The sequence below is a fragment of the Atheta coriaria genome, unplaced genomic scaffold (assembly GCF_025399875.1).
Source record: "Atheta coriaria isolate IRGN ID8LTWV9N9 unplaced genomic scaffold, Caltech_Dcor_3.1 hic_scaffold_10_pilon, whole genome shotgun sequence".
Lineage (NCBI taxonomy): Eukaryota > Metazoa > Arthropoda > Insecta > Coleoptera > Staphylinidae > Dalotia > Dalotia coriaria.
Genome location: NW_027045452.1, coordinates 5,753,713 through 5,781,104, shown reverse-complemented (window position 1 = coordinate 5,781,104; position 27,392 = coordinate 5,753,713). Strand labels below are relative to the sequence as shown.

At 37.1% G+C, this 27,392-nt stretch overlaps 2 protein-coding genes and 1 non-coding gene across 4 annotated transcripts; 1 reads left to right on the top strand and 2 right to left on the bottom strand.

Moving 5' to 3' along the window:
* Positions 1-981: 981 nt before the first annotated feature.
* Positions 982-3,882, bottom strand: LOC135800531 (homeobox protein OTX1 B-like). Its single transcript, XM_065313788.1, has 8 exons — positions 3,567-3,882; positions 3,002-3,197; positions 2,853-2,944; positions 2,432-2,533; positions 2,212-2,370; positions 1,912-2,150; positions 1,688-1,848; positions 982-1,632 (listed from the first exon to the last, which is right to left on the bottom strand). The coding sequence occupies exons 2-8, from the start codon at positions 3,159-3,161 to the stop codon at positions 1,250-1,252; spliced, it is 1,296 nt and encodes a 431-aa protein (XP_065169860.1). The 5' UTR covers positions 3,162-3,197; positions 3,567-3,882; the 3' UTR covers positions 982-1,249.
* LOC135800529 (diencephalon/mesencephalon homeobox protein 1-B-like) lies at positions 1,365-27,392 on the top strand. 2 transcript variants are annotated; one of them, XM_065313786.1, is made up of 8 exons: positions 1,365-1,506; positions 25,390-25,576; positions 25,635-25,726; positions 25,783-25,884; positions 25,937-26,098; positions 26,170-26,429; positions 26,493-26,662; positions 26,717-27,392. In XM_065313786.1, the coding sequence occupies exons 1-8, from the start codon at positions 1,483-1,485 to the stop codon at positions 27,082-27,084; spliced, it is 1,365 nt and encodes a 454-aa protein (XP_065169858.1). In that variant the 5' UTR covers positions 1,365-1,482; the 3' UTR covers positions 27,085-27,392. The 2 variants fall into 2 exon arrangements, with proteins under 2 accessions (XP_065169858.1, XP_065169859.1); XM_065313787.1 differs by lacking the exon at positions 1,365-1,506 and adding an exon at positions 24,795-25,146.
* Positions 18,188-18,398, bottom strand: LOC135801547 (small nucleolar RNA U3). The gene has a single exon (XR_010550391.1). It is a non-coding gene; the product is annotated as a small nucleolar RNA U3 (small nucleolar RNA).

The window sequence follows — 27,392 nt, the reverse complement described above, 5'->3', positions numbered from 1 at the left end:
TTACTTGTCACTCAACATTCACAGGTAAACTCTTCTCTGTTACGTTATTATGCTGTAAACCACAATTAGATGATCCTAATGTAATTAAAACACTCACATTTTCATGTTCTAGTTGTTCGTACCACCAAATTATAATAATAGCTGCAGATGCGCCCGTATTCAATTAGGTGGCGTACATGGTCGGCCTAAATTAAGAGCGCGCGTTGACGTCGCTTTAGTGAAACGCATTCAGTTTCTCGAGATAATCGCATTACGTAGCCATGGGATGAAAGCAGGAGAAACAAGCGGTGAAAAGGTGTCGCTGGAAGAGAAGGGCTTCAGCGGCAAGTCTACGCGGCGTGTTCCTGACCAACCGTAAGTGCTCGCCGCTCGTTTTAACATGCTAAACTAACTGGATTTCGTTCGATGCAAACGCAATTTGCACAAATTCGCATCTACGCCGTTACTGGAACAAGAAGCCGTGATCTGCAAGTGTGTAGATTAAATTTCTTTTCATTTCACCATCAACACAATTAAAAATTTTGACATGTTCTTTTTTAGTGTATAACTGGTTGCCTATTATACACATCATCACATACAATTGCAAAACTTTTGATATAAACTCGACTGAATAAATTTCACGAACACACACAGTATACTGATGTTCGTCTCCGAAGAGACAATAGAAACAAATTGATAGCCACGCTTCTAAAGTAACACGCATATACGAAGCTAATGGGTTAATAGATTTAATTAATACAGCATTGAACCATCATATTAATGCACGTTACATCAACTTACGCGAGCGTAATAGATGCATCATTCGGAATGTTCAATTTATTTTCCGTATGCCGGCGAGCTTATTAAAATTAACCCATTTATTTATTTATTAAGTGACATTAACGGCCTCTCCACACTTGCTTATTAAATGTCACAATGGTGAACGTACGCCGCGTATTTAATAACTGCTGATCGCATCATGTAAAAATAAAACACAATTCATTTGAAATTCACTTTTTTATTGCCTTAATTCACTTCGAACGCGTCCGTCTACATTTTTTTGGTAAAATTTTGATTTCATGCTGCAAAACATGCGTTTATCATTTATATTTAAGTAATACTGAATTATTATAGTTAATCAACTAATGTATGTATCTAATTATACATATTGCACTTTGTTTTGACGAATTATAACTATATACTTAAAACTATTCTTTGGTATTGCATTTGTTCTTCTAGAGACTATAGGCTACTTAATGTACTCAACGTTTTATTGTTCTTTAGTTACGGGTTCTTCCGCAGGGGGCGCTGTACGATTGACCTCGCTGAGTGAGTGATGCAGATTCAACGGCGGCAGAAGCGGAAAGTTGAAGCCAGCAGCGGCGAGTGAATTAAGATGACCGGTGGCGGCGGCGTGCTGGTGTATACTCGCAACGTGCTGCAGTGATTGCAGCAGGGCGGCGGAGTGTTCCTGTGCTTTACGACGCAACTCGGCCACGCTCGATGAACGCTGCGCATCAGTCGGCGGTGAGGTAGGTGCATCACTTGTATTCGAAGTATCATGCTGTGAATGATTGTGGTTATGTTGTTGCTGGTGGTAGAACAGACTGTTGATCGGTTTCATTGGACAGCATGAGCAGAAACTTGGAAAACCTAACACGAATATTAATAAAACCATTTCTTTTCAGTATTATATTGTGTAAAATACCTTTGAGCGACGGAAATAATGGTGATGAGAACTGTGACCCCACATGTGCAGCTAAATTTGGTGGAAAGAACAGAGCTGATGGTGGTAATGGCGATTTTCGATTAATATTACTTTCGTTGATACTAGTTGTGCTCGGATCCAATATTGGACGAAATCCAACACTATTAAAACAGGATATTATTCACCATGATGAATAATGCACTTTATACACGTTTTAAACATACCTGTCACGTCCAAACGGAAATATATGTGATAAATTCGTTGACGGTGACTTGATTGCAGTCTGGTTACTGCCTGAAACTACCGGTTCACTGACAATCGACGATGGGGGAGTAGGACTGCCACCGCCACTGATGTCTTCGTTATCCGCATCAGTTCGCGGTTTCTTTTCGGCGACTGATGAGGGTGTTTCTGTATCACTACTGCAACTATTTGACGGCGACCCGATATTGATTTCTTCGCACTAGATTTTAAAGTTTACAAATTTAGTACAAAAAAATTAATAATTATAAATTAATTATCACCTCGTCTTTGGACATATTATCAGTGGTGTCTTCTTCATCGCGTTTTATTTCGGTTTGACCCGGCGTGCTGTCATCACCACCGCCGTCGCATCGTTTACGTTGTTCTTCTTTATGGCGCTCGGCTTTTCGCCATTTTGCGCGGCGATTTTGAAACCACACCTTTGAGGAATGAGTGAGTAATGATTTGATTTTGATTTTCTAAGTGGTGGTAGTTTTATACCTGCACTCGTGCTTCGGTGAGGTTGATTTTCATTGCTAGATCTTCTCGAGTGAATACGTCGGGGTAGTGGGTTTGGGCAAACGCGGTTTCTAATTCTTCAAGCTGTAATATTCGATAAAAATGAGTCGTTTAATAAATTTTGTTAAATATTCTATGAGAAATTGGTTATAACAGGTTGGAAGTAATGAAAAATTACCCAGAAAGTTTAATTTTACTAATTTTAAAGACCATTTGGGATAATTTCTTTGAAGTTTGTGCTCAATTCTTGCATATATCAAAAATTAACTTAAAAACACTAATTTTACAATTGATTACAGTGTGTTTTAATTAAATTTCTTGAAAATCTGAACAAATCGGGAAATTTTTTTAATTTTTTTGTGATAAATCAATAAATTTTTATTATAAAACAGTTTTCACTTGCCTGTTGAAGACTAAACGTAGTCCGATTACGCCTCTGTTTCCGTCGGACGAAAGTATCATCATGAATCCCCGTATGATACGAATATGTTGGATCTAAACAGTTCGAATGTAGTTGTATCAATAAATTTCACCCATTTAAATGTAACTTACAAGGATGTGAAGTCCCAAACGGATAATCTATTTGATGTGGTGGCATACGAGCAGCGGCGGCGGCAGCGACGGCCGCCGCCGTCCCTCCTAGATGATGATGCGTCCCGGCTGAACGCGGCGAGGTCGATGATAGCGACGGCGGGCAGTGATAACAAAACATGCTGCGAGCGACTTCGCCACTGTCGACTCCAGCAAGCTACAAATAAAAAAGAAATCTTAATGATAAAATTCATCAATGTGTGTTTTTGTTTGTTTGTTTTTCCATTATTGAAAATTGAATGCGAGTAGATTTGATGAGTGTTCAATGAGTGCTCAATGACTTTCAACAACTCTATTATTCAAAAGCTCGTCCATTAATTGGATGCCATTCAATTCGGGATCATTATGTATTATGTCTTTTGTTTTCTTTGTGGCTTTATTGCGATTTCAAGCACGTCGCAAAGGGTGGGCTCCAGTTGAGAGGGCAAACTGGCACCCCCTACGCGCGTTAAATCATTGTTATTCGCAAACAATCATCAATGATGTTGCGTAGGGTATTATGCAAATGTGTAACAATAAAATTTACCTTTCGCACGTCCCCGAAAATTGTGACGTTGTATGATAAACCACACGCGGAAACAAAATTTTAATTGTCACGCACTGCACTGGGTTGTTGGTTAATTTGTCGGTTGGTTTGATTGCACTGATTGTTTTATCACTGCGCGCTAAACGTGTCCGTTCCGCAGCGGGTGCTCGCGAACGAGTTGTCGCGACACACGTGGCAGGCCACCGCCGGTCGTTTTCCGGGGGATGCTGCTGGTGCTGCACGGCCGGCGTTCGGCGTCGACGCGCGGCGCCCGGACTTTATTGTCATCGAGTAATCCACTTACTGCGCGCTTACTCGCTTATGCCAATGATACAATCATGCCGCGATTGTCGTGCTCTCGGCCCCGCTACCGCCGCTCCCCACTCCGGGGAATTGCGTGCCGCCCGCCGAAAGGTGGAGACAAGCCGGAAAAAAGGCGGCGCGGTCGGCACGACCGCCAATGGCGCGCGCCGCGCCCCTTGGTCCTGCCGCCGCGATTATGGCCAACTCACCGGAAACATTTAAATGAACGCCGATACTGAAAAGCGCGCAAGCCAATATACTCGCAAAACGCCCGTAATGCAATCGCGACAATTAATCGCGCCGTCGAATAGTGGATTTGCTTTAAATTCGCTTTAAATTAATCTCGGCTGCAGGTGGATCCAGCACAATTACCAACCTAACCTCGATCTGCATTATTGATACATGCGAAATGACGTTGACCGCACCAAAAAAGCGCATAAAATATTTATGAATCATCCCCGGCGCGTCGAATATAAATTTACGCCGAGTGCGCGATCCATCTCTGGAGCAGCGCGAGTTTACGTAAAAATCATTCGAGAGCAATGTTTAAATTTGCATGCGCAATGTGGAAAATAAGGCACTAACGGCGAGCAAAGTCTGATAGATGTACATGATTTGCATCCCCGACGATGAACGCGTATTGAAAAATAGCCGCGGGACACAAAAATATTGAACGAATTTGACATTGGGGATTGAAATATCTTCAAAGCACGAGCGTACGCGATGGAGGGGCGTTGCTCACCCTTTTTGCTTGCTACTGCCACCGCCACCCACCCTTATAATATCTGTATGTGTGTGAGTAGAGAAGTGTTGCGAACAGTTTATATTGCGGTTGGTGGCGTCTGCGCACATTACAATTGTGATACTTAATGAAACAACGCAATGATGATTGCGATGCAAATCTACTAATTGCATATTTGCGCACCAGCCGCAAATGAAATGGAAGCGCGAGTCGGGAGATTGTGAAAGACACCTGAGGCTTGCAGAAGTCGACGAGGAAATAAATTCTAAACTTTTCGCATAGATTTAAACTAGTAATAAGTGATTATTACACTTGAAGCGGGCATTTCTTTGTTTGACATGTTTATTACAGGTGGATAAGTGCGAAAGTTTTAAGAAATAAGTAACGGTTGCGTTGAATAATCAAGATTTTAATTAGAATTCATGAGAGGAAAGTTTTTTGGAAAATTTATCACAAAATTTGTTGGCAGGAGAAAATGTATGCGATTGTTGTAGTTTTTAGTGGATTAACTAAAAACTATTTGGATTATAGGTGTGGTTCTTTTGCTCATTAATTTTAAATTAAATTATTTATCTAAATTTAAAAAGATTTTGATTTTTGAATTATTATTTCAAAAGTTATTAACCATTGAAGTTGAAATTTGTAAAAAATTAAATTTTGTTTCATAACTTTTTACGTAATTATTTAATGACTAAAATATTTTTTAGTTAAATATAAAATTAATTACCCTAGAGAGTCCTGAAGGAATAATTAAGATTTATTTATTAGTTTATGAGTTATTAATTAAAAACTAAATATTTTTTCTCAAATTTTCATAAAAATAACTTTATTACTTAAAAAATGAATTAGTCGATTTAAAAATATGAAAATATTTAATTTATGTTAAATAATATGATAAATAATACAAATGTAAAACGTAGAAAAGCTTTTAAAGAAATGAGACCATCACCATCACCGCTGCTAAAGCGGCTGGTTTATTAATTCTTAATTAAGTATGCCACCAAAATTGAAAAAATGAAATAAGCAGACAGTTTGGCGAGCATGCTGTTGTTATTATGAACATTTTTGAAAGAAAAGCAGGGCCAGCGGAAAGAGGCTCCCGCTCTCCAATGGAGATTCATAATTTTTTAACCGAATCCTGTTCATCTCCTTTTTGCGTTTCTCGTTTACATGATTCCTTTCATTTATTAATGCGTTTTCATTTGCGAAGCGTCGGTTTCGTTCGTTCGTGCCGGTATTTGGCGGGTGCGTAATGAATTTTTTAATTTGCGGCCTATCCTTTTAATTTTTGTTGGCTGTATTTTTTAATTGCAAATTTTTCGTAAATATCTCTCTTTACTTTTTCTTGTGTTTTAATGAATCTAATACGATTAGCATCGTTTGATGTAGTAGATGCTTTCGGAAATATCCGAAAGTTTCGGCATCGAGAAACATAATTTAGCAATTAATTTTCTCATTTGCATTCGCCGGCGTTACATCGGCTCCGATGCTAATTCGAGAAATGGCAGAACGAAAGTAACGTACACAAATTATACCACTGATGGCATTACGCATACTAATATCGTGAAACGCACCCCGTGCTTTGCTGATTTAATATGCATGGAGGCGGCGGTGATGGCGGCGGCCATAACGCGCATATTGCAAACGAAATTATGATCCAACGACGGCGGCTGTGGCGGCGGCGGCGGGGTGATCGTCATTGCTTCAATTCCCTCGCTCTCTCCGTTCGTCGCCGTCGGCGAGGCTGCTAAGAATCATGGCATTATGGTAGCACCCGAACGACGGGTAACAAAATAATGTTGTTATGTAGATCCGTGTGTACTATTCTCACACCGACTGTTTCGAATATCTCTTTATGCTTTCATTACGCGCATATTTTACGATTCATTTTGAATGAGATATGGGACATTTCAGCGTGTATAAAGCCTCATTTTAATTATATTTCACATCAGACATTTACCACGCTCGTATTTCTTTTTAAAATCAATTTTTTATAAATTAATTTTATAAATCAAGAAAAAAATATTATTACCACTAGCAATATTTTATATAATTAGCGAAGAAGTTCATATTTGCAGAGTTATCTGTTATCTGGCGGTGGCACAAAGTTTGGAAGCTACTTCTGATCAGCTTCTTTCGGCACACACCTAACGAGATTACGCAATTTGGTGCATTTTGTGCGCGAAAACTTTGTTTAGTAGCGCCCGACGCCAAAACTAGTCGATGATGGGCAAAGCCACGTAAATTAAATTTATCTTTCCAGTTCGTTACTTTGTTACTTTCTTCGGCGCTTCGCTCTTCCGCTCTGGTCGCCGTTTCGAGATCACGTTTCGCCAATGTGGTAATCAACTTTATTACTGCCACTTTCGGCGTAATTTGGAAAATGCGAAAAACTTAATTATCCCTCGAAATGTAACACTTAGATGAACAAAATAATTTCACATAAAAAAAAATTAAATAATATATTAATGTACTTATATCTAGAGAAAAGTTGTAAAATATAAAACGTAGAAGTCTTGCTCGCTTTGCGATGCAAATTGATATTAACGATTGCGTAAACTTGGTTTACAACGCTTCGTGTGCGCGTATAAAGTGCGAGCGCGTTCAAGTGATATCACTTTAATTCACTTTGCTACACCTGGGGACCTTCCATAAAATTACGTACACCTTATAAGCAAATTCAAATCTTCATTCGTTATCGTTAAGCATCGGCGTTTGCCACCGCCTGGCATTTTCTTCGCCGCGCGCAAACTCAATTACAAACTCATGTAACTTTACACCCGCAAAAAAATATGAACGATGAAATTCTATACTTTCAGCGTAATTATTAGATTTATAGCGAAATTATTTATACAAATGATGATCTTTGATGTAGTGCATAATTCGATTATGTTATCTATCCAATTGCGACAGCATAACAACACTAATTTCAACCGGCGAAAATTGTCGATCTAGGGTGAGATGCTTAGACCCTTAGTGTGATGGTGTGGTGTGGTGGCGACAGGACTAAGTGAGCATATGCAAGATTTAGTTTTCCGAGGGCTGCAATTCCGCGCGCGCGCACCAACACCCAGGGGAGCACAGATTAAGCAGCAATCCCTTCGTAGGGGCACTTATCGACATGTGGTCATGTCCCTACCTCGCGCTTAAAGTATGTTAACATGCCCAAATTGCTAATTTCGATAATTATTCAATTTGCACGTATTTTTCATAATTATAGCTTAAAAATTGTTTTATATTTGGCTGCAACAAATTGTATTTGGAAATTAGACGCAGTTGAAAGCATATTAATATCACGATGCAGGTTTCTTATTAAATATGAATATGAAACAAGCATGATGGCGGCAAACGCGTATTACAACTGCAACCCCTCCGAATTTCAAGGGGCGGTCGTAGAATTGTTTCTATATCGGCACCCTTCCACATTATCGTGCCGGGGGCGGCAAGCAGTATCAATAAACATGCGCATGTAGATGTAGAGAATATTGCATCACGTGTAGTGAAATTTGCAAAGTGTGTAGCAGATATGCAACAGATATACTGTATGTTTACATAAAAATCACAAAAATTGTCCAAATTTATCAAAATTATTGTTTATAGTCACATTTTTTTAATGTAGAATATTATTTATCAAATTTTGAACATTTAATATAAAATTTGAAATTATAGAAAGAGTGTTAATGTTATCGGGAACATGCAGTGATAAATTTGCATCATAATTATTAAATAGTCTTTGACATAAACGCGAACATGCAAATTCGCAAATGAGCGCCGCGTTATTGCTTGCTATCGCAGCGCCCGCGCGCGCGGGTGCTAATTGGCAGTACAAAGGACGTGATAAATTGCCACAAAGCCATTTGAAAATTGCGCCTCGCGCAGCTAAATGCGGCTTCGGCGTTAAGCAATTACTTTTACAATGTTACCCGCATATTAATTGCTATGAATAATACGACAACTCAAAATAATAACCGTTTCAACATATCCGCGAATCCTGTTAGTCCCAAAACCGAAATTCAACCATTCACTTAAACGCAAAATATTTTATTCCATTATTTCACATATTGGTAGGTAAGTGTTTTCGATAGTTGGATGTTAATGCAGTTGGAATCTACAATATCTAATTTCTAATTGAAATCGAATTAAATTATGTGCGCGTGTGTGAATGTTGAATAATACCTAGAGAATGAATGTAAATGGCGTTTGGGAATTGCAGAAATGTTCAACGTTGAGGTTCGCACCGTGCCCTTCGAATGCCTCAAGTTTTGCACCCTTCGGTTGTAATTCGATACTTCTGTGACGGGCGAGGGACGCGTCGTAAAAACGCCGTAGACTTTTTTAATGCGCACCCTGCGACTAATCAAATATTTAGCGAATAATTACACTAATGTTTTTGTGCGCGCGCGCGCGCTAATTTTTAATCGCATCAAACGATGAAAGTTTTTCGTTTTTATATTTGCTGGCTGTAATACCAACCAACTCACATTATTGACTACTTGGGCGATAAGTAACAGTGGTTTGTCGGGGAAACATTGATTGAATGTGACCGTTTCAGATTGCGGGATTTCTTCGGTCGTAATCTTTACGGCATCGCAGGAAAATACCCAAAAGGATTCTAATGTAAAAGGCATTCATTCTCTTTTACCCTCGTCCTGTTTTCCCAATTTTAGCTGTAAATCCCTTTAGTTATTTCAGTGCCATTCGTGCATGTTTCCATTTCTTTTAATAATGGACAAAGTGATAAAGCAAATTTCACGCCACGGAGATAAAAATAAAAAGTTTATTTCGTTCACATTTTTTTGGTAAACATAGATTATCATTGAAAAAATGTTTATTTGGGTATAATTTGAATAAAATACGAAGCAATTACGATGCCATGCAGTCGCTTCCTGCGTCTGTATTTATTTCTTGGACGGAAAATATGAAAATGTTAATAATCCGGTAAATAAATTATAAAATCGCATAAAGCATGCCGTCGTGCTTTGCGCGCGTTGCGTGGGCATTTAATGAGCGTCATAAATTATGTAACAAACTCGTTAACTCTTCCATGGAAAGTGATCTCGTCCAGGTTTGAAAAGATAAAAGAAACTAATTTGCCAGCGTGTACATTCATCAACGCTTATAACATTCGCCGTGGCATTTACGGACCGGCAGAGAGTGCGAATTAAAACGACGCCCAATTAACTGTTCGCGCATAGCGTGTTGACGTAAGCTGCGTTATAAGGGTTCTAAAGACCTAAACACGTCCACTGTTTGTTTTTGATTTATTTTCTCTTGTTACGCACGCGTCCAGTGCAACGAAATGAATTTCCCTCGACTCACACGATTTCATATAAAACGAGGACATTAGAGCAGAAAAAATGTTTTTTCTTTTTGTTTTTCTGTTTCTGTTTATGTTTTTTTGTGGTTGATAAACATATTGATTTCTTGGCTGTTGGCTGAGATTAAAATTCGTTTCGTGAAATGAGATCCACTTAGAAGTAGATACCTCAATTATTCTTTTGTTCGCTGGGCTATTAATTTCCTAAGAGCTTAAAACGCTCGCAGCGCAAATGGTTTAAGTGGATAGGCGGAGGAGCCGGGCAATAGAAACGAACAAGTCGCCGTAAGAAAACAATAAAGTAAGAGGCGCCAGAACTGGCAAGACCGAAACGGATGAAGAAGCAGAGTGGAAATCAGATGGAATTAATGGTCTCGTAGTCGAGAAGCAACGCGGCAAACTCGCTGGAGTGAATAAACGAGGAGGACTGTTACGGGAATCGCGGCTACTGTAAATGATAAGAGATAGAAACACACACCCACATACATATACAAACACAAAAAAGAAGGTTCGTGTTATTGTTATCTGAGAAAGCCCCCAAAGAGCGGAAAAAGTTAGTTAAATGGCGTGGTAACTGCGCCAACGACATTTCCGCCATTGCAGTACGCTTCCACATCCTCCCGCACGTCCTCTGGAGGCGAAGACAAAGCGCGCGGATTGTTTTATTGCGCCTTTTTCGGATTTATTTGCCAAACAAAAATAAACTTTGCGCACAACTTGGCAGTTCTTGTTTCACTTTTCACTTTTAGTCCATTTAATAAATTGTTTATTATATCCACACGAAAATACAATATTGTTTAGTAGTTGACTAAAATACACTAATTGATCCTTTGTCAACACAATTCCGGAATATAGCGATGGGTACAATCTACTAATGATAATTAAACAATAACGTTGCGCAATAGATTGCTTTTGTTCGTGATGTGTGCGCTGTGTGTGTTTACTCAGCGTTGATTAATGTTGTGCGGTTTGTAATTCGAGGAAATCTAGCAGTTGAAATGAATTAGACCGAATCACACACAGGAGTCGACTTTATAAACAAACAATTCGTCAATGGCGGAAAAGTGGCGGCGGAATAGCACTCCCTGAAATTATGAATAATGAACAAGGTTACCTTTTACTCATATTTTCCGAAAAAGAAGCGGCGAAGGCCGACACGAAATGAAATTTGCATTCGTAAAATATATCACGATGCACGCTCGCTTTGGGAGATCAAAGGATTGCTTTCTCTGCATGATTCTTTGTGTCGCTGAAACTACAGCTTAAATTCAATCATATTTCAAGTTGCATGTTATGCTCAAAGACTTTGAACATTTAAGAACTGATAAATAAAACAATATATCACTTTATGCTTTCGAATGGGTTCACATGTTGCAACTATTGTAGTAATTATTGCAATATGAAGTATTATATCAAAATAATACGTTTATATAATCTGACTTGATATTTGTTGATTCCTTTTGCGCAATTTCGGGTTCATCCAGTCCCAATGCGCATTAATTCTGCCATTTTCTCAATTTCAGCGTAAATCCGCCGCCTTAGCAGGCGCTAATGGCTTCCTAATGTCCCACGACACTAAGTGATAAAAGTATTTTAGACTTTAATACATTCTCAATTCGCCGAATGTGCAAGAAAATGCGAGGATGTTCCGCAGAACTAATTTATACGTCTCTTGCCTTGATATTTGATACACTTAGACAAAGGAGAAAATTTTCCGCGAACCCGAAAGCAATTTGCAAAGAAAACATTACAAATGATTAACTTTTCCATCATGAGCATACGATACAAATACCGCGAGCGTAAAGCACACACCATTATTCCAGCCGCCTTAGCTTCATTATTTGATGATAATAATTGTTTTAACTCAAGTGGAAAATTGCAATACAGTAATACCAATATAGAATTCCGTGGTTTGTAATTAGAAAAGCTGTATTCTTGCCGCCATTAGGTTGATATAAGTTTATTGTGAACAATGTGATGGCAATTAAATAACCTCTCTCCTCTCGGCTAATCGATACGAAACGTAGTTGTGGATTCTCTAGTGTTGCATGCACTCAGCGCTGATTAAGGTTGAGTGGATATTATTTAAATTGCACGGAATTAAGCTCCAAGTCGAAGCGAAGCGGACCGATTGTTTGCGCGCAGATGAGAATTTCATCCCGGAAGGTATTAACACCAAACGCAATTGATTGTATAATACAGTTGAAGGGATGAGGCTGATGAAATATACCCGTTTGCATATTCGCCGGCGGCGCCGGATACCCGACTGAAAATTAATCAAATGCGAATAATAATTATCCAGCCAATTCGAAATGGCTAATTTGCGTGATATTATCACAAGATATCCAGAGTGTTTAAAATATTATTTTGCCTAGCAGTTGATGTCTTTGATGGTAGGTAGACATGTAACTATAAAAATAAAATATTCATAACTTTTCATTTCGATGCGGTAATGTCGTTTGCTTTTGATGAAAAGAAGTAATTCAATTTCTTCACTTTTCTGCGAATACTTAGAGCATAAATTTCTTAAGTGAAAAAAGTAATTTCCAGGAGCGCAGCGCAAACGATGGAACCTTCAGTGTTGCGCCCGTTGAATAAATAAGTTAATACGAATATTAAAAAAGTATACCCGCCGGTAAGACGCAGACGGCTGCTTGCTGGGGGGCGGCTGTCGAGAGAAATTGAAAAATCCGTTCGTTTTCGACTCGTGTAGCAATCGTGTTCGTAATGCAAATGAAAATGCATAAATAAGAAAAGACGGTAATTATTTTCGCAAAACGCAAGAAAAATTATAATAAATTATATCATTTTTACTTTGCAAATCATAAAATACAAAAAAATTAATTTGTTATTTGGTTTTAGGAACCAGAGTTCGATAAACAAACTTTCCTAATTGTATCTTGTGATATACTTTGATGTATTATTTTCACCACTTCCTCGTTGAGCGTTTCTATTTCGTTTTCCCAGCCGGTGCCATTAGTTATCTTAAAGTGCTGTGTCACGACTGCCGCCTTTCTTTTGTGTGCGGCTTCCCAACGAAAATCGAAAGTCAGACAAGCCGCGCACAAATAACTAAAGAGATTTGCAACAAAATTTAGGGGTAAAATAACGTATATCCTGCGGGGGAGGTGATTTATTAACCACATTTTACTACGACTGCATTTTGTTTCTCTTGTAAAACACCTGGAGTAAATTTTATTGAAAAATTTTTTTACTCGTTTTTATTTTTCAATTGTAATTAAATTTGTTAAAAAATTTAAGGCAAGAACGTGGGTATTTAATCTTTGCCATTTATAACATTTATAATCTGTTTGAATTCAATTAGTTTCCTTTGCGGGTACCTGAGTATTTGCGCGCTGACGGCATCGCCGATGACAAGTTAAGTATTATTGAATTTTATAACTTTTAAGCTCGAATGTCTTCCCTATTCCCTCGACATTATCTTTAAATGGGGTTTTTATCCCGACCGCGTTCGCACAGCCCTGCTTGCCGGTATGTAATCATCGTGAATCATAACAGCGCTCGCCAGTCCCATCAAGCTGTCTGATTTGGGGGTGGCTTTCAAATTTCATGCTGTCACTTTGCTAATACTACGTTTGTTTTACGATTAAACATGATCTACATTGACGTAACCGAACATTATAACCGCCATTAACATAATCACTGCGTAAAAAGTGCAAATTTTGATTTTCGTTCGATACTTATACCGCATCTCCAACGTTGGGGAATTAAAGGCGTATAGCGTTAATGACGTCCTTATGACCAAAGTGAAAATCTCAACGTGTAAAACAACTTTGCGTGCTTTTCGCTTCATTTACTTACGCGACTACGGACAACTAGTGAAATACTTAAAATGTAAGTTTTGATGTTTTAATGAGCACTTTAATTAACACTAATTTAACCTGTAGGTTATTCGTTAGATGCATTAAGCGCAAATTTAAAATTATATGACATAAGTTTGCGTATAGAGAAATATGTAAAACTTTAATCTTTGCTTGACTACTTAATCATGAGTGGTTCGTGTGTAGAATGCCCCTCTTCCTGGGGGTTGAGAGCTATTAAGAGGGTAACACCGTATTTATTCAAAATGTATCGACTCAAGGGCACGAGCCACTCCAACCACTCTCACCCCTGCTCCCTGTGTTCGCTCGAGTGCAATATTCCATAACGAAAACATGTGTGCATGCGGTTGCAAAACACTGCGCTAGTTGTTCTACAATACGAGTATAATGCCCCGCAAGCGATTATTAAACGTGTGTTGCGATACATTGTTATTCATTGTGTGCAGAATAAAAAAGAAAAGATAATGTAATGTATAAAAAAAAATTTAAAAAATAAAATATTAGCTTTTCCCCGCGACTTCGTCCCGGTAGTGTTTAATAAAAATGTAATTCGGTTTTACTCTCTTGTTCATGACATAGTAGGTATGTTTCAATTCTAGCAATAAGATTCGCAATTTTATTTTAACGAAATTAATTATTCAAAGAATTGTTAATAATGCACTTTAGCGCGCCATCTCGGATTCAATTATTTAACTATAACTATGATTGAATCTCAATGCCAACTTTTATTTTATAGAAAAGTGCAGGGTTTTTCCGGCAATTATTTGAATTTTTCTAGCCGTAAAAACCATCCTTGGACTTTAACGAACATTTAAAAAACGAATTGGCCAAATTGGTCTAGGCGTTGTTTAGTTATGCGCTTACCAACAGATTTTGCGATTTATTTTTATAATTTTGATAACCATCAACATTGCATTGAATAAAAAAGCCTAGTACGTATTTTGAGTTTCATATCTCAAGTGTCATAACATTTATAAAAAATTAAAGCTAAATTGTTTCTTTTTTATCTGAATGACTAAAATAGAAATATAGTAGTATTTATACCAGTGTCGTTCATCGTTATTGCCACTTTCCAATCTCTGAAAGAAATAAATAGCCTTATAAGTAACTCGCAAATAAATAAAGAGATTTACTGCGAGAAGATGGGAATCGAAAGCGAGAACAGATCTGCAATACACCGAGGTATTTGCGGTTTTGTTGCTGCAATACGATAGATGGAGTAGCTTGATTTGACGCTAGATTTACTTGATAAATTTCGCCATCTATAACGTTCGCTTTTGATCATCGTTTATGATGCAATTTACTCGGCGATATCTCGCCACGACGTTTCTATTATTCGGCTATATGTTCAAGTATCTCCTAGGTATATTTTTCCCTCTATGTAGGTCTCTAAATAAGTGTGATTTATTTTAGTCTCTGGAAAATTGATTCTAGAAGTGGATATTGGACCTATTAAAGTTTTATTTATTTTATTTAATGATATTCTGTGTCGAATAATTTAATAATCGATTGTAACATAATATTAAATTGATGAATTAATTACCCTTATGATGTTATATCAATTTATTAACTTTATGAAACGCTGCGTTTGTTCTGCAGCAGCATAATTAAGTCAATTTAGCAGCCAAAGTGTAGATATAGATGTAGACAATCAATTTAAATAAATGATTGACTTAAAGCAATGAAATGACGATTGGAAGATATTAAATTCGTCGTGAAGAATGTACTGAATGTACTGTACGTGTGCATTCATAACATACAGGGTGTTAAACAGAAATAATATTAAATATGAAGAATTTAATAATATAATAAACGCGTTGAGTTATAACCATAAATATAACCCGTTTAGAAGGGTTTATTCCGTTTGATTGGCTCAATAAGTTTTAAATCTTGATTGTTCCCGTATATTTACAGCTGCGCAACGAGTGTAACGCGTTCTTCTCGGGTTAATTTTACTAAACGCGACCGGCATACAAAACAGTCATTGTGGATGCATGCGCATGCAATGGGCGCGTGTTTCAGTTGATATTACGCATGGATTAATATGATGCTGTGTTTTAATGAAATTTATTAGTTCATTAATTACATGATTGTCATATGCTACTTTAATTTACTTTAAATGTTTAAGTTGGAACGAGTATGATGAATGCTTATAATAAAAACTGTTTCATAATGCTCAGAATTAGATATTTTGCCGAAATAATTTATTAATTTTCTTTGCGTCTCTTGTAACATTATAGTTTAGCTAATAAAACGAAAAATTTGAAGTTTATTGGAACAAATTCTTGCAAACAAAGAAAATGAATTAAATCAAGTTGTGATTATTAATAATTTTCAGTTTTTCATGCAAATATTAACAAAATTTTCCTTAGTTACGTAAATGTAGTGTATTTGGTTGCCTAGTGTGTAAAAACTACTTTACTTGGTTATCTCTTTGCTTCCTATCGTTTCTTATCAGATAAATCTTTGAAAAATACAATGGTCTTCTAATTGCACGCAACTAATTAACCGCCGTTTTGATACTCAGCTTGAAGCTTAGCGTAAACGTTGGAAAATTAGTTTCTTTCATCCTGAAAAGCTGGCCGCTCTTTACGACGCATAGAAAAGTTAACGAGCTTGTTGCATAATTCATTCAGTCATTAAACCTTCACGCAATGCACAAACGAGGTAAATTGTGTGCTTCGAAATAATTGTTGATTTCTTTAAATTTTTCAAGTAGTGTTCGGAAAATTTCCCATTTATAAACAGATGAATTAAAAAATTAATGAGTTTTCCACCACCGGAAAGAAAAATGATGAGCACTTGGAAAATTGATATGCCAAAGTGATGCAAAACCAACAAAAGCAGCGTAAACAATGTCCTGAAGCACGCAGAGCGCACCAAAATTACTGAATTATTAAATAAATTTGCCAGCGCGCGCGCGCGCGCGTATTTACTCTTTTTACTCTTTGTGCGGATGGTATACGGGATTAAATAAATGATTGAATGAAATTTGAGGAAATGGAGAGAGATTCTTTTCGTTTGAGGTTTGGTTTGACTGCTGGCTACGCGTTTCAAAAATGTACCCTTCGTTTGCGTCCCGCGAGGGCATCAAACCAAATCCTGAATAAAATCAACCATTCCCCCAACGCCAACGAACTTCCGCCGCGAACCAACCAGCGAAATTCGATGACGAAATCCGGGAATTGTCGGATTGTCTTTCAAATCACTGATGTTACCGACGCATTACGGTTTATGTTCAATATTTGCAAACATAACACACGCATTGCCCACATTGCAATAAGTTTTGCAAATAATAAAGCTATTATTTGCAAATAGCTGTGATATATTTTTTTGCTGACGAATACATTTTTCATAAATCATAACCACAATAATAAACTCATAATACCCTAATGCTCATGATAACTTGTATAATGCTTGTAATAATGTGAATGGCAAACCGGAAGTCGTTTGCCTCCAGATTGCATATATTTCTTTCTCCCGAAACGAAAGGGGACACAGACAGCTTGCACAAACACTCGCACTCGCTTTCGGAAGTCACCCATTCGAATATATCCATTAATAAAAAAGGCAACAACTCAACTGCGTCTTTTTTTATATATTATGGTGTTATCATCATTAATGGAGCTAAACGCCTCTGAAACCTAAAAAATACATTTAAATACAAATAATTTAATGTTTTATTGCGTATTGAAATAATATGCAATTAATTCCAGTCTCAAAATTAAGTTTTTGCAATAACATTGCAAATAAAGTATTGAAATGTAATTGGTTTATTAATATTTAATTTCAAAATTGCAAAAATATTTTATCTCACTAGGTACTCAATTTGTTCGTGCAGATTTATTAATAAAAAGTTTATTGAATTTTATAGATTTTCAATTAATATGTAATTTATTTTGAATTTAAATTTAAATTAAATTTTAAATTAAATTGACTGGATTATTATTTTATAAAAATGAAAAAGAAATAAAAATAAAGGACATTAGACACGTGACTTGCCTACTGCGTGTGAACTGAGCCATTGTTAAAGGTCATCATTGATAACCTATTGATATTTAGATAAACCACACATTAACATTGCTTGAATAACTCGAATAAAAAAGAAAAAGAATGCAAATGGAATAAAAATTATGAGACCTTCTCATGTAGCATGTGTTTTTATTTTTCACGCATGCGATGGCAAGTGCTTGACTTTTCCCTATCCATATCCGCATGGGACAATAAGAGTCCTGACAGACACGTGCCCTCGCACGTGCCGTTTATCCCTATCTGTCAAGCGATGGCACGGTCGTAGAATTGATATCACAATGGGACCAAATACTGGAAATAACAAACATTACATATGACTAAAAATGTTTCTTCCTGGAACAATACAAAAGATAGGTATTTTTTATTAATTTTAATAAAATTTGCAACCACTCAGAATGTCCCACATCCGTAAAACCACCAAAGGTGATCTGAACGATCATCGTGACAACATGGGCACCCGGCAAAAGTGCACCATGTTGCAGCCTCACGCTCAAGATGCAGAACTGTGTCACATCATCATGGTTGCAATAACTCAACACATTTGTGAAGAGTATGCGAAGATATACTACAGAAATGATCCTGTGAAGTATGATCTTAGTTAAAACGTAGGTAGTAAAAAAAAACACTTTTTTTTTTTTTGGAAAACATTTAATAAATTAAGTATAAACAAAAACAATTAAATAGAAAATAACTTACACAGTACATATTTCTTATTGTTTACGATTTAATAATAATTTTTATACAGTACCTTTTGACGAACAAATTACCTGCTAATTTTTAAAATTTACATATGATTGACATCATTGATGATTTTACGACGAGAGTTTTATTATTATGTCACTTGTGCCCTGATACGTAGGTAGTAAAAAAAAACACAAAGTAGAGACGTTAATAATAGGGAAGAGAGGGGGGAAAAGGGGAGTAATTAATTTAGAGGAATATTTGTGAGAGTTTTTTGGTTATTTCTATAATGATTTTTAAGGGGATGATTTAGTATGTTTTCTGTTAAGTTGGACGCTAAAATGTGATGTTTATAAAAATTGGTATTTAATTTTTTAATGTAATTTGAAATTGTTTCGCAGCGCGTACGTTCATGAATAATTTTGGTGCGAATTCGAGATTGTCGCGTGATTTTGAGTATGTTCCGGAGAATCGCGTTTTGGAAAATTTGCATTTTGGATTTAGTTGTTTTTGCAGCAAGTTCAGTTACTTGTGATCCGTACGTTAAAATTGGAAGAATGTAAGATTTGTAGATTTGGGTTTTCAGATGTGTATTTAATTTTGAATGGGGTCCAAGAAGGGGGTATAATTTTGTTTTGGTAATTCTAGCTTTGCATAAGGCTGAAGAGATGTGTTTTTTGAAAGTTAATTTTTTGTCAATAATTACGCCTAAATATTTAGGGTCGGGTGTTTCTGGGATGTTTAAATTATTTAAAGAAGGAGTAGATTGATGATTTTTGGATTTTCTTCGGTTGCCGAAGTAGGTAATTGTGGATTTTTCCGGGTTTGGGAGGAGTTTCCACTTTTGGTAATACATTTGGAGTTTGTTTAGGTGTTGTTGGGTGTATTTGTTAGCTTGAGCGGTTTGAGATGATGTAGTGATGATTGCGGTATCATCAGCAAACAAGGCAATATCGGTATTTGGATCGGTAGGAATGTCGTGGGTATAAATGTTGTAAAGTTGGGGAGAAAGTACGCCGCCTTGTGGGACCCTGTGGTTAATTTTTGCGAGTTGGAAAAAGTGTTTTGAAGTTTTACTTGGAAAGAGCGATTGCTCAGGTAGTTGCGTATTAGCAGGATTAGATTTTTGGGATATTTTAAGAGAATAAGTTTATAAATTAACGCGTCATGCCAAATAGTGTCGAATGCTTTTGTTAAGTCTATTGTAGTTAAAGAGGTAGTTTTGTTCAGATTAGTGTTAATGGTGATTTTGTTAATAATTCTAGCTATTTGCATGTTAGTAGAATGATGTTTTCGGAAGCCAAATTGGGAGTCAGGTATAACTTTAAGTAATTGGGTGTGTTTTGTTAGTTCTACATTAATAATTTTTTCGTTAAGTTTACCGAGCATAGAAATTAAGCTAATAGGACGATAATTTTGTGGAAGTGTTGGGTTTTTATTCGGTTTTGCTATTGGGATTACTACAGAGTGTTTAAATTGTTTAGGGAAGTAATTTAGTTGGTAGCATGCATTATAGATTTTTACTAGTTGAAGGATAAAGTTGTTTGGATATTTTTTGATCATTTCGTTAGTAATTTTGTCTTTACCAGGAGATTTTTTATTGGGAAGTGATTTAATAAGTGATTGTAATGACGTGAAATTTATAATTGGATCACATGGATTTGTTTGAGGTTGTTGTAGGAAATTTTTAATCGTATTTTGTATGTGGTCATGAAATGTGTTATCGTGTAGGTGATCGGTAAGGGAGGAAGATTTGGAAAATTCGTCAGCCAGGGCATCACTCTTTTCTTGTGTAGAAAATTTGATGCCATTGGCCGTGTGTAATGGAGTGTTTTTTTGGTTGGGAATTCTTAGTTGTTTTATGATTTTATGAACGGATAGGAGATTCTTGGTATTGGATAGTTTATGATTCCATTGCAGGTTGGTGTAGGAGGCAATTTTTTCATTAATTTCTTGGGACATTTTATTAATTTGGGGTTTAAGGATTTGGAATAGATTATATTTTTGGGATGTTTTACGTAGTTTGTTTTTGGTGTTAATTAAGTTTAGGATGTCACGGGGAAGTTGTAATTTATGTGAGGGAGTGTTTATAATTTGTGTGTTTTTGTGGTATGCATGCAAAGTGGCATTTGTTAGTCGGTGCAGGGCTTTGTCAATGCTGTTAGTACTGTGTAATGGAAAATTGGGATTTTGGTTTTTCAGGTAGTTTTTATAATTGGTCCAGTTTGTAATTCGGGAAATTTTGGTATTTAATTTTATGGGGACTTTTAAGTGGATTCGCTTGGCGACAGGTAGATGATCGGAGTCCAGGTCATTGACCGTTGAAGGAGGTTCGACATAAAATTTTAAGTTGGTGACAATTAGGTCTATTGTGGAAGGATTATTGCCATTTGTCGGGTAATGGGTGTAAGAATTTTGTGGGTAAAGTAAGTTAATTTGTGGATGACAATTAAGGAAATCATTTAGGATTTTTCCATTTTGGTTAGTTGATGAATTATTCCAGTTCGTGTGTTTCGCGTTAAAGTCGCCAAGGATTATGGTATTTGGAAATTTTGTGATATATTTTAATTCGTTAAGGTCAGATGCAAATTTCGGATAATTATAGAAGTTGGTAATGCGAATTTTATTTACTAGGATGCTAATTGAGTTTTCGGTTTCGAGGAGTTGATCATAGTGAAGTTCTTTTTTAATGTATATTGCAATTTTTTTGTTGGAAATAAGATTGTAATTCACAATTTTTGGAAGAGGTTTTTTGGATTTGGAGGCTTCTTGTATACATGCAACATGAATTTTGTTTTGTTCTAGAAAATGTCGAAATTGAAGGATTTTGTTTTGTAGGGAGCATGCATTCCATGTAATGATTTTTAAATGATTTAAGGATTTAGGATCCATAATGTTTAAGAATGACTTAGTTAAAATTGCCTTCGGAAACTATTTATACCTGAGCAAGAATAATTTACCTGTAAGAACTACCTGAGTGCCATCTATGAAGTAAAATAAATTTGCTATGGTGAATAATAACCAGTATTCTCAATTGACAGGCAAAAAAATAACTAGGTCTCTCTAATATTCCTATTTGAAGCGTGATAAATTTTAATTGAATTGAATTATGAATTAAGCGTCATCGTTATAAGTGCGCTTATAAACCACGCAATACGCGTGGAAATTAAGCATGATGGTGTTAAGTTATTAAATGTTAACTGCGTGTTGTTGAATTATGCGAGGCATAAATGAGCAGCGAAAGAAGCGTGTAATTAGTTAATTAAAACTTATTAGCTGCACCACGCGGCGGTTTTATGCGTGCTCAATTTAAAATAATTAAAACGCGACAACTCATGCATTCCACTCAAACACAATACTTTTAATATTATTAATAATAAATAAATTTAATTTTAAAATTGGTTAACTTGAAATTTTTAGGTAGGCAACCAATTCTACATTATCTAATAATTTGACATTAGATATAAGTGGCGGGTACTAATTTTTATGCTGATAAGTAGGAAATATTTGGTTCTGTTTTGAATGTGTAACCTAAACATATTATTTTATCAAACACAATATTTTTTTACTATTCTTAACATTTTTTAGTTTTAAGATTAATTAATGTGAACATTTTGAGGTAGGCAACCAATATTACATTGTATAATGATTTGACATTCAATATAAGTGCCGAACACTAATTTTTCTGTTGGTAAGAAATACATGGTTTCGTTTTTCAATGCGTAAGCAAATTATTTTATCAAAAAGAATATTTTTCTCATTTCTTAATTTTAAAATTGATTAATTTAAAAATTTGAGGTAGGCAACCAATATTACTTTATCTAATAGTTTGACATTCGATATAAGTTCCGAACGCTAATTTTTATATTGGTAAGTAATGCATGGTTTTGTTTTTCAATGTGTAAACAAATTATTTTATCATGCACATCAAACAAGCAGCATATTTGATTCGCTGGGTGTCTGAGACACATGTAGACTACAATTCGGGATGTTTTCCATTTATTCTTCTATTCCATTATACTTGCTCTCCCTTGTTTCCGTCAACAAAATAGCAGCAACTTATTTCTTATTCATCAGCTAGGCTGGTTGCTGGTATATCGTCATCGTAAATTTCCTTCTACCGGATTATAGCTGCTTTCTTTGGAAACATAACAAGAGCGTATGTGCGCCCTTATTATATTTTATATCATTTTATATCTCCTGCATGCGACGCGGCTACGCTCCGGCTGCTGTTTTGCAAACCTCGTCTTGGTTTCTCTTATATTCGTGCGGCATTAAAACCGCATGCGTTTTTATTATTCCACCATCGCTACCTTATGTGTTTCTGCATTTGCGTTGCGCGCTGCCTACGAGTACATTGAATTACGTCGACATTATGTATACAATGACGCCGAAATAAATATAATATGTACGGTGTAGTATGTAGGTACTTACATGTCAAGCAATCATGATTTGTATCTTTTCAGGATGGCGCATTGTGTTATTGTTATTTAGTTTTGTATTTCACGTCGGCTTAGCCTGTATAACAAAACTGAGAAAACTAACAAACTGTATTTTTGGTTGCATATTGTTGACTAAGTACAGTAGCCTATTTAACTATTGCACAACAACATCTGAAAAAATACTTGAATCTATTTTTTGGAATTTTTAAATTTTTTGTGTTTGCGTAATGCAGAATAACCATAAAAACACAAAAAAATTTAAAAACTTAAAAGAAAAAAAGTTTTTTTGATGAGGTTATGTAGTTTGACAGCTGGAACAAAAAACATGGCTGCTTTTGGATTAAATTTAGATAATAATTAATTTAAAACAATATTTATTGGTAAAAGAGTACCCTAGAGGTAGTTATTTAAAGATTGAAATTTGAAAATGCATTCCTGACACACCAGACGCAATTATTTGGTTTACACCTTTTCAATTCATGATTGAACAAAGCGTGCAGACTCATTGTGCGGTGATGTGATGCTAGATTTGGTTTATAAAAGACGCACTCGACATTCTTCTGCGTTCACTCCTTCACAGCTTCAAAAGCTGCACTCACCCGCACCTAGCTTGAATATGTGTGAGAAAAACGTGTCTTGAATGTCACTTGCAAGCGTGCAGCTCAGATCGCTAATCAGTTTATTCAATTATTTGTTTAATTGTTTTCCAACTGCATTGTAAGTAGCTGAGAAAGAATTCCGCCCATGTTTATCTGATTTTAAATAGCTTTACATTCATAACCTCAATTTAAGTTATAAAAAATTGATAGTGGTGATGAAGTTGAGTGTTGGGTTGCGGTGTATATCCAATAGCGTGCTTTGGAAAATATTTCAATCTAAAGTCAAATTCGTTCAATACCTTCACATCCTGCGGCTATTTTTCAATAAGAGTTCAATGTGCATGCAAATCATGGATATCTATCAGACTTTACTGCGCCTTTAGTGGCTGCGGCCTCGGCATGCAAATTTAAAAATTGCCTCCCAAAACCGTGCACCCCACGAATGATTTTTACATGCGCGTAGATGGATCGCTGTGGTTATGCCTGTCGGTACAAATTTATGTTCCGCTTCGCGCAACTCCCACGAGGAGTCGCATAAAAATTTCATACTCGCATCTTTTTCGCCGCTCAGGTTTACTTCCTCGCACAATCTATAAAATAAAATAAACGAAAAATTTTGTTTTTCTAAGTTTTTAATTTGATTATCTACAGGTAGGGGAAGGGGGGGCAAAATGGGCCCCTGGGGGCAAAGTGGGCCCCCTGAAATTCAGGAGGCTTAAAAAATTGAGGGCCAAAGTGGGCCCCCTAAAATTTTTGATATATAAGATGAAGTTGCAAGAACAACTTATCCACAACAAATTCGAAGTAAGAAATAAACAAAAAAAAATAATATAAGCAAAAAATTGATACAAAGGTAAGAGCCTAATTTTCATGAGTGGGGGCCCACTTTGCCCCACCCTCCCCTACTTGCTAATAGTCGGCTGGTTTTAATTTTAATACTAAACACTTTATATTCTATCCAATAAAGTTGCAACAATTAATTTCGTAGTAAGTCGAATTAACTCGGATCTCACCAACGCGCTATTAGTTACAGTCTATTTTGAGCGAGCACGCGATCACTCCTTGCACCCCCGTGTACCCGGGGCTGGCGGGCGACACGTTTTACACAATGTTAGCCATAATCTCGTCGGCGGGCGTGCCGCCATTGGCCAACACGTAAACCTCGCCTTTTTTCCGCCTTTCCTCCACCCCTTTGGCCGGGTATGAGGCGCGCGCGCGCTCCGAGTGGGGGGCAGCGTTGTGTGAGCGGGGGCGCAAGCGACAATCGCGGCGTGATTGTATCATTGCCATAAGCGAGTAAGCGTGCCGTAAGTGGTTTATTCGATGACAATAAAGCCTCAGAGCGCGCGTCGACGCCGAACGCGTCTCGCCTCGTCGTGTCCTCGACAACCATCCCGCAGGATGATGCCAACCCCTCCGATAACAGTTGGTGCTGTGATCTTCGACGGCACGCGTCGCGACCGCCAACTTACGACGACCAAAAGTGTTAATGTTAAACAATTCATTTACAGTGATTGCAAGATCTATCCGGCAAATATTTGTGAATAGTGTAAATAATTCCTGTGCGAGTGTGCGTGGCTGATAACGTGGACGGCATCACAATTTTCGGAGACGCACATAAAGTAATTATTTTTCAGTGTGATATAAATATAGGCCAATTATTCAATTGTGTCTTAATAAAGAGGGCATTATTTATTTAGGCCGCATCATGACCATAACAATGCGAATTAATTAATTTTGTCACTTTATATAACAGCGTAATAGATTAGTTTCCTCGCGGATGTATTTATTGCTGTTGATTTAAATATTTAAACGCTAGGGACGCAATCATTTACCTGCTGATTTTATTTTTTGCTCCATTTAAGATTGGAGGTGCTGGCGGAGGCAGCGTTGGTCGTGGCATGTTTTGTTACCATTGCCCGCCGGGAGCGGCAAGCGGCGGCGGATCACATCATCCGCTCGGTGGTGCGGCGGCGGCCGCTGCTGCTGCTGCCGCGGCTGCAGCTCGTTTACCACCACAGTTAGACTATCCATTTAGTACTACACATCCTTGTAAGTTAACAAAATAAAAAATTTCATATAATTTTGATTGATTTTCTTAATTATTTAGATACTAGTTATTCGTATCATCCTGCCATTCATGATGATACTTTTGTACGAAGGAAACAACGTCGGAATCGAACTACATTTACTTTACAGCAGGTAATTATCAATAATTAATTTAAGAAATAAATAAAATAATTAATTTTTTTATTTAGTTGGAAGAATTAGAAACGGCTTTCGCCCAAACGCATTATCCAGATGTGTTTACTCGTGAGGATCTTGCGATGAAAATAAATTTAACCGAAGCCAGAGTACAGGTATGTTACATAACCTTAAAATAAAATAATTATTTAATAAAGTTTTCTTTAGGTTTGGTTTCAAAATAGACGCGCAAAGTGGCGCAAAGCTGAGCGGCTCAAAGAAGAACAACGAAAACGATGTGGTAGTGCCGGAGGCGGCAGTGAGGATGTCCCTGGTCAAACCGACATCAAACCCGACACTGAAGATTTGGATGACATTACCAAAGAAGAAGTAAATATTTTTATTTTTTGTAAAACTTTTATTTTATTTAATGCGTGGTATGTTATCTTGTGGTGTTACAGAATGAAGAAATAAATATAGGTTCACCAACGCGTAGTTATAGCAGTGATAGGGAAACACCGCCGCCGGTTATGGAAAAGGAGCGACAGCGCGCAGATGCCGACAATGAAGATGTCAACGGCGCGTGCAGTCCAACGCCACCGTCGTCGGTCGTCAGCGAACCGAGCATCGGCACGTCGCAGACTCGCTTGGCGCTGCCCGCGGCGATGAAACCATTGCCGCCCCCTAGCTTCTCGCACATATTCCCATTCGGCACGGATAGGTACGCTGATATATCTAACTAGTAGTGCTTCAATCTGTTTGCAACTTGATTTCGCCTTGTTAGTGTTGGCTTCCGGCCGATGTTGGAGCCGAGTGTCGACGTGCCCGCCTCCGGCGCTACTAATGGCAGCGGCGCGTCGAGAACACCGCCGCCGTCGACTCTATTCTTCCCGCCGCATCTTGCCGCACATGTGGGATCACAGTTTTCACCGCCACTGTTCCCATCGTTGAAAGGTAATAAAATTAATTATTAAAGTTTAAACAAAAATTATATTAATTTATTTATAGGATTTCCTGGTTTGTGTTCGTGTTGTCCGATGAAACCAATTGGTAGTTTACTACATCATCATAGCCAACCGCCAACGTCGAGTGCTTCAAGTGGACTCGGGGGTGGTATTGATACTACGTCTCCGTCTGACGCGCAGCGCACCTCAAGCGTCGCTGAATTACGCCGAAAGGCGCAGGAGCATTCCGCTGCGTTACTGCAGTCCCTTCAGCATGTCGCTAGTTTTCATCAGCATGCGGCCGCTAGCGGCCATCTTAATTCACTAGCCGCCGCTGGGTTTAATTTTCCATTGTTGCCACCGTTGACGCTCCATCAGGCACTCGCTAATAGCCGCAAAGCGGAAGAGGTCGCCACTTCCAAGGAGCAATAAAAGTAGGTTATTATTAAATAATAATAATTATACATATACCAAAGATTATTAGTAATACGGAAAATATTGTAAATATTATATACAGTTCGTAGTCAAACAAAAAGTGCAATATGTACAAACAATTATCTAATTATTTATTAATAAGATTTAAGTAGTGTTGCTTAAGTTATTTTAAATTGGTTTTGCAATAACAACAATTGTATGACGTGAAAATCAAAATGTAGAATTTAAAATTCAAACAAGTGTAGCAACAACAATAAACAAACAAGTTGATAAATTTTATGATTAATAAAGAACTATCTTCTGTC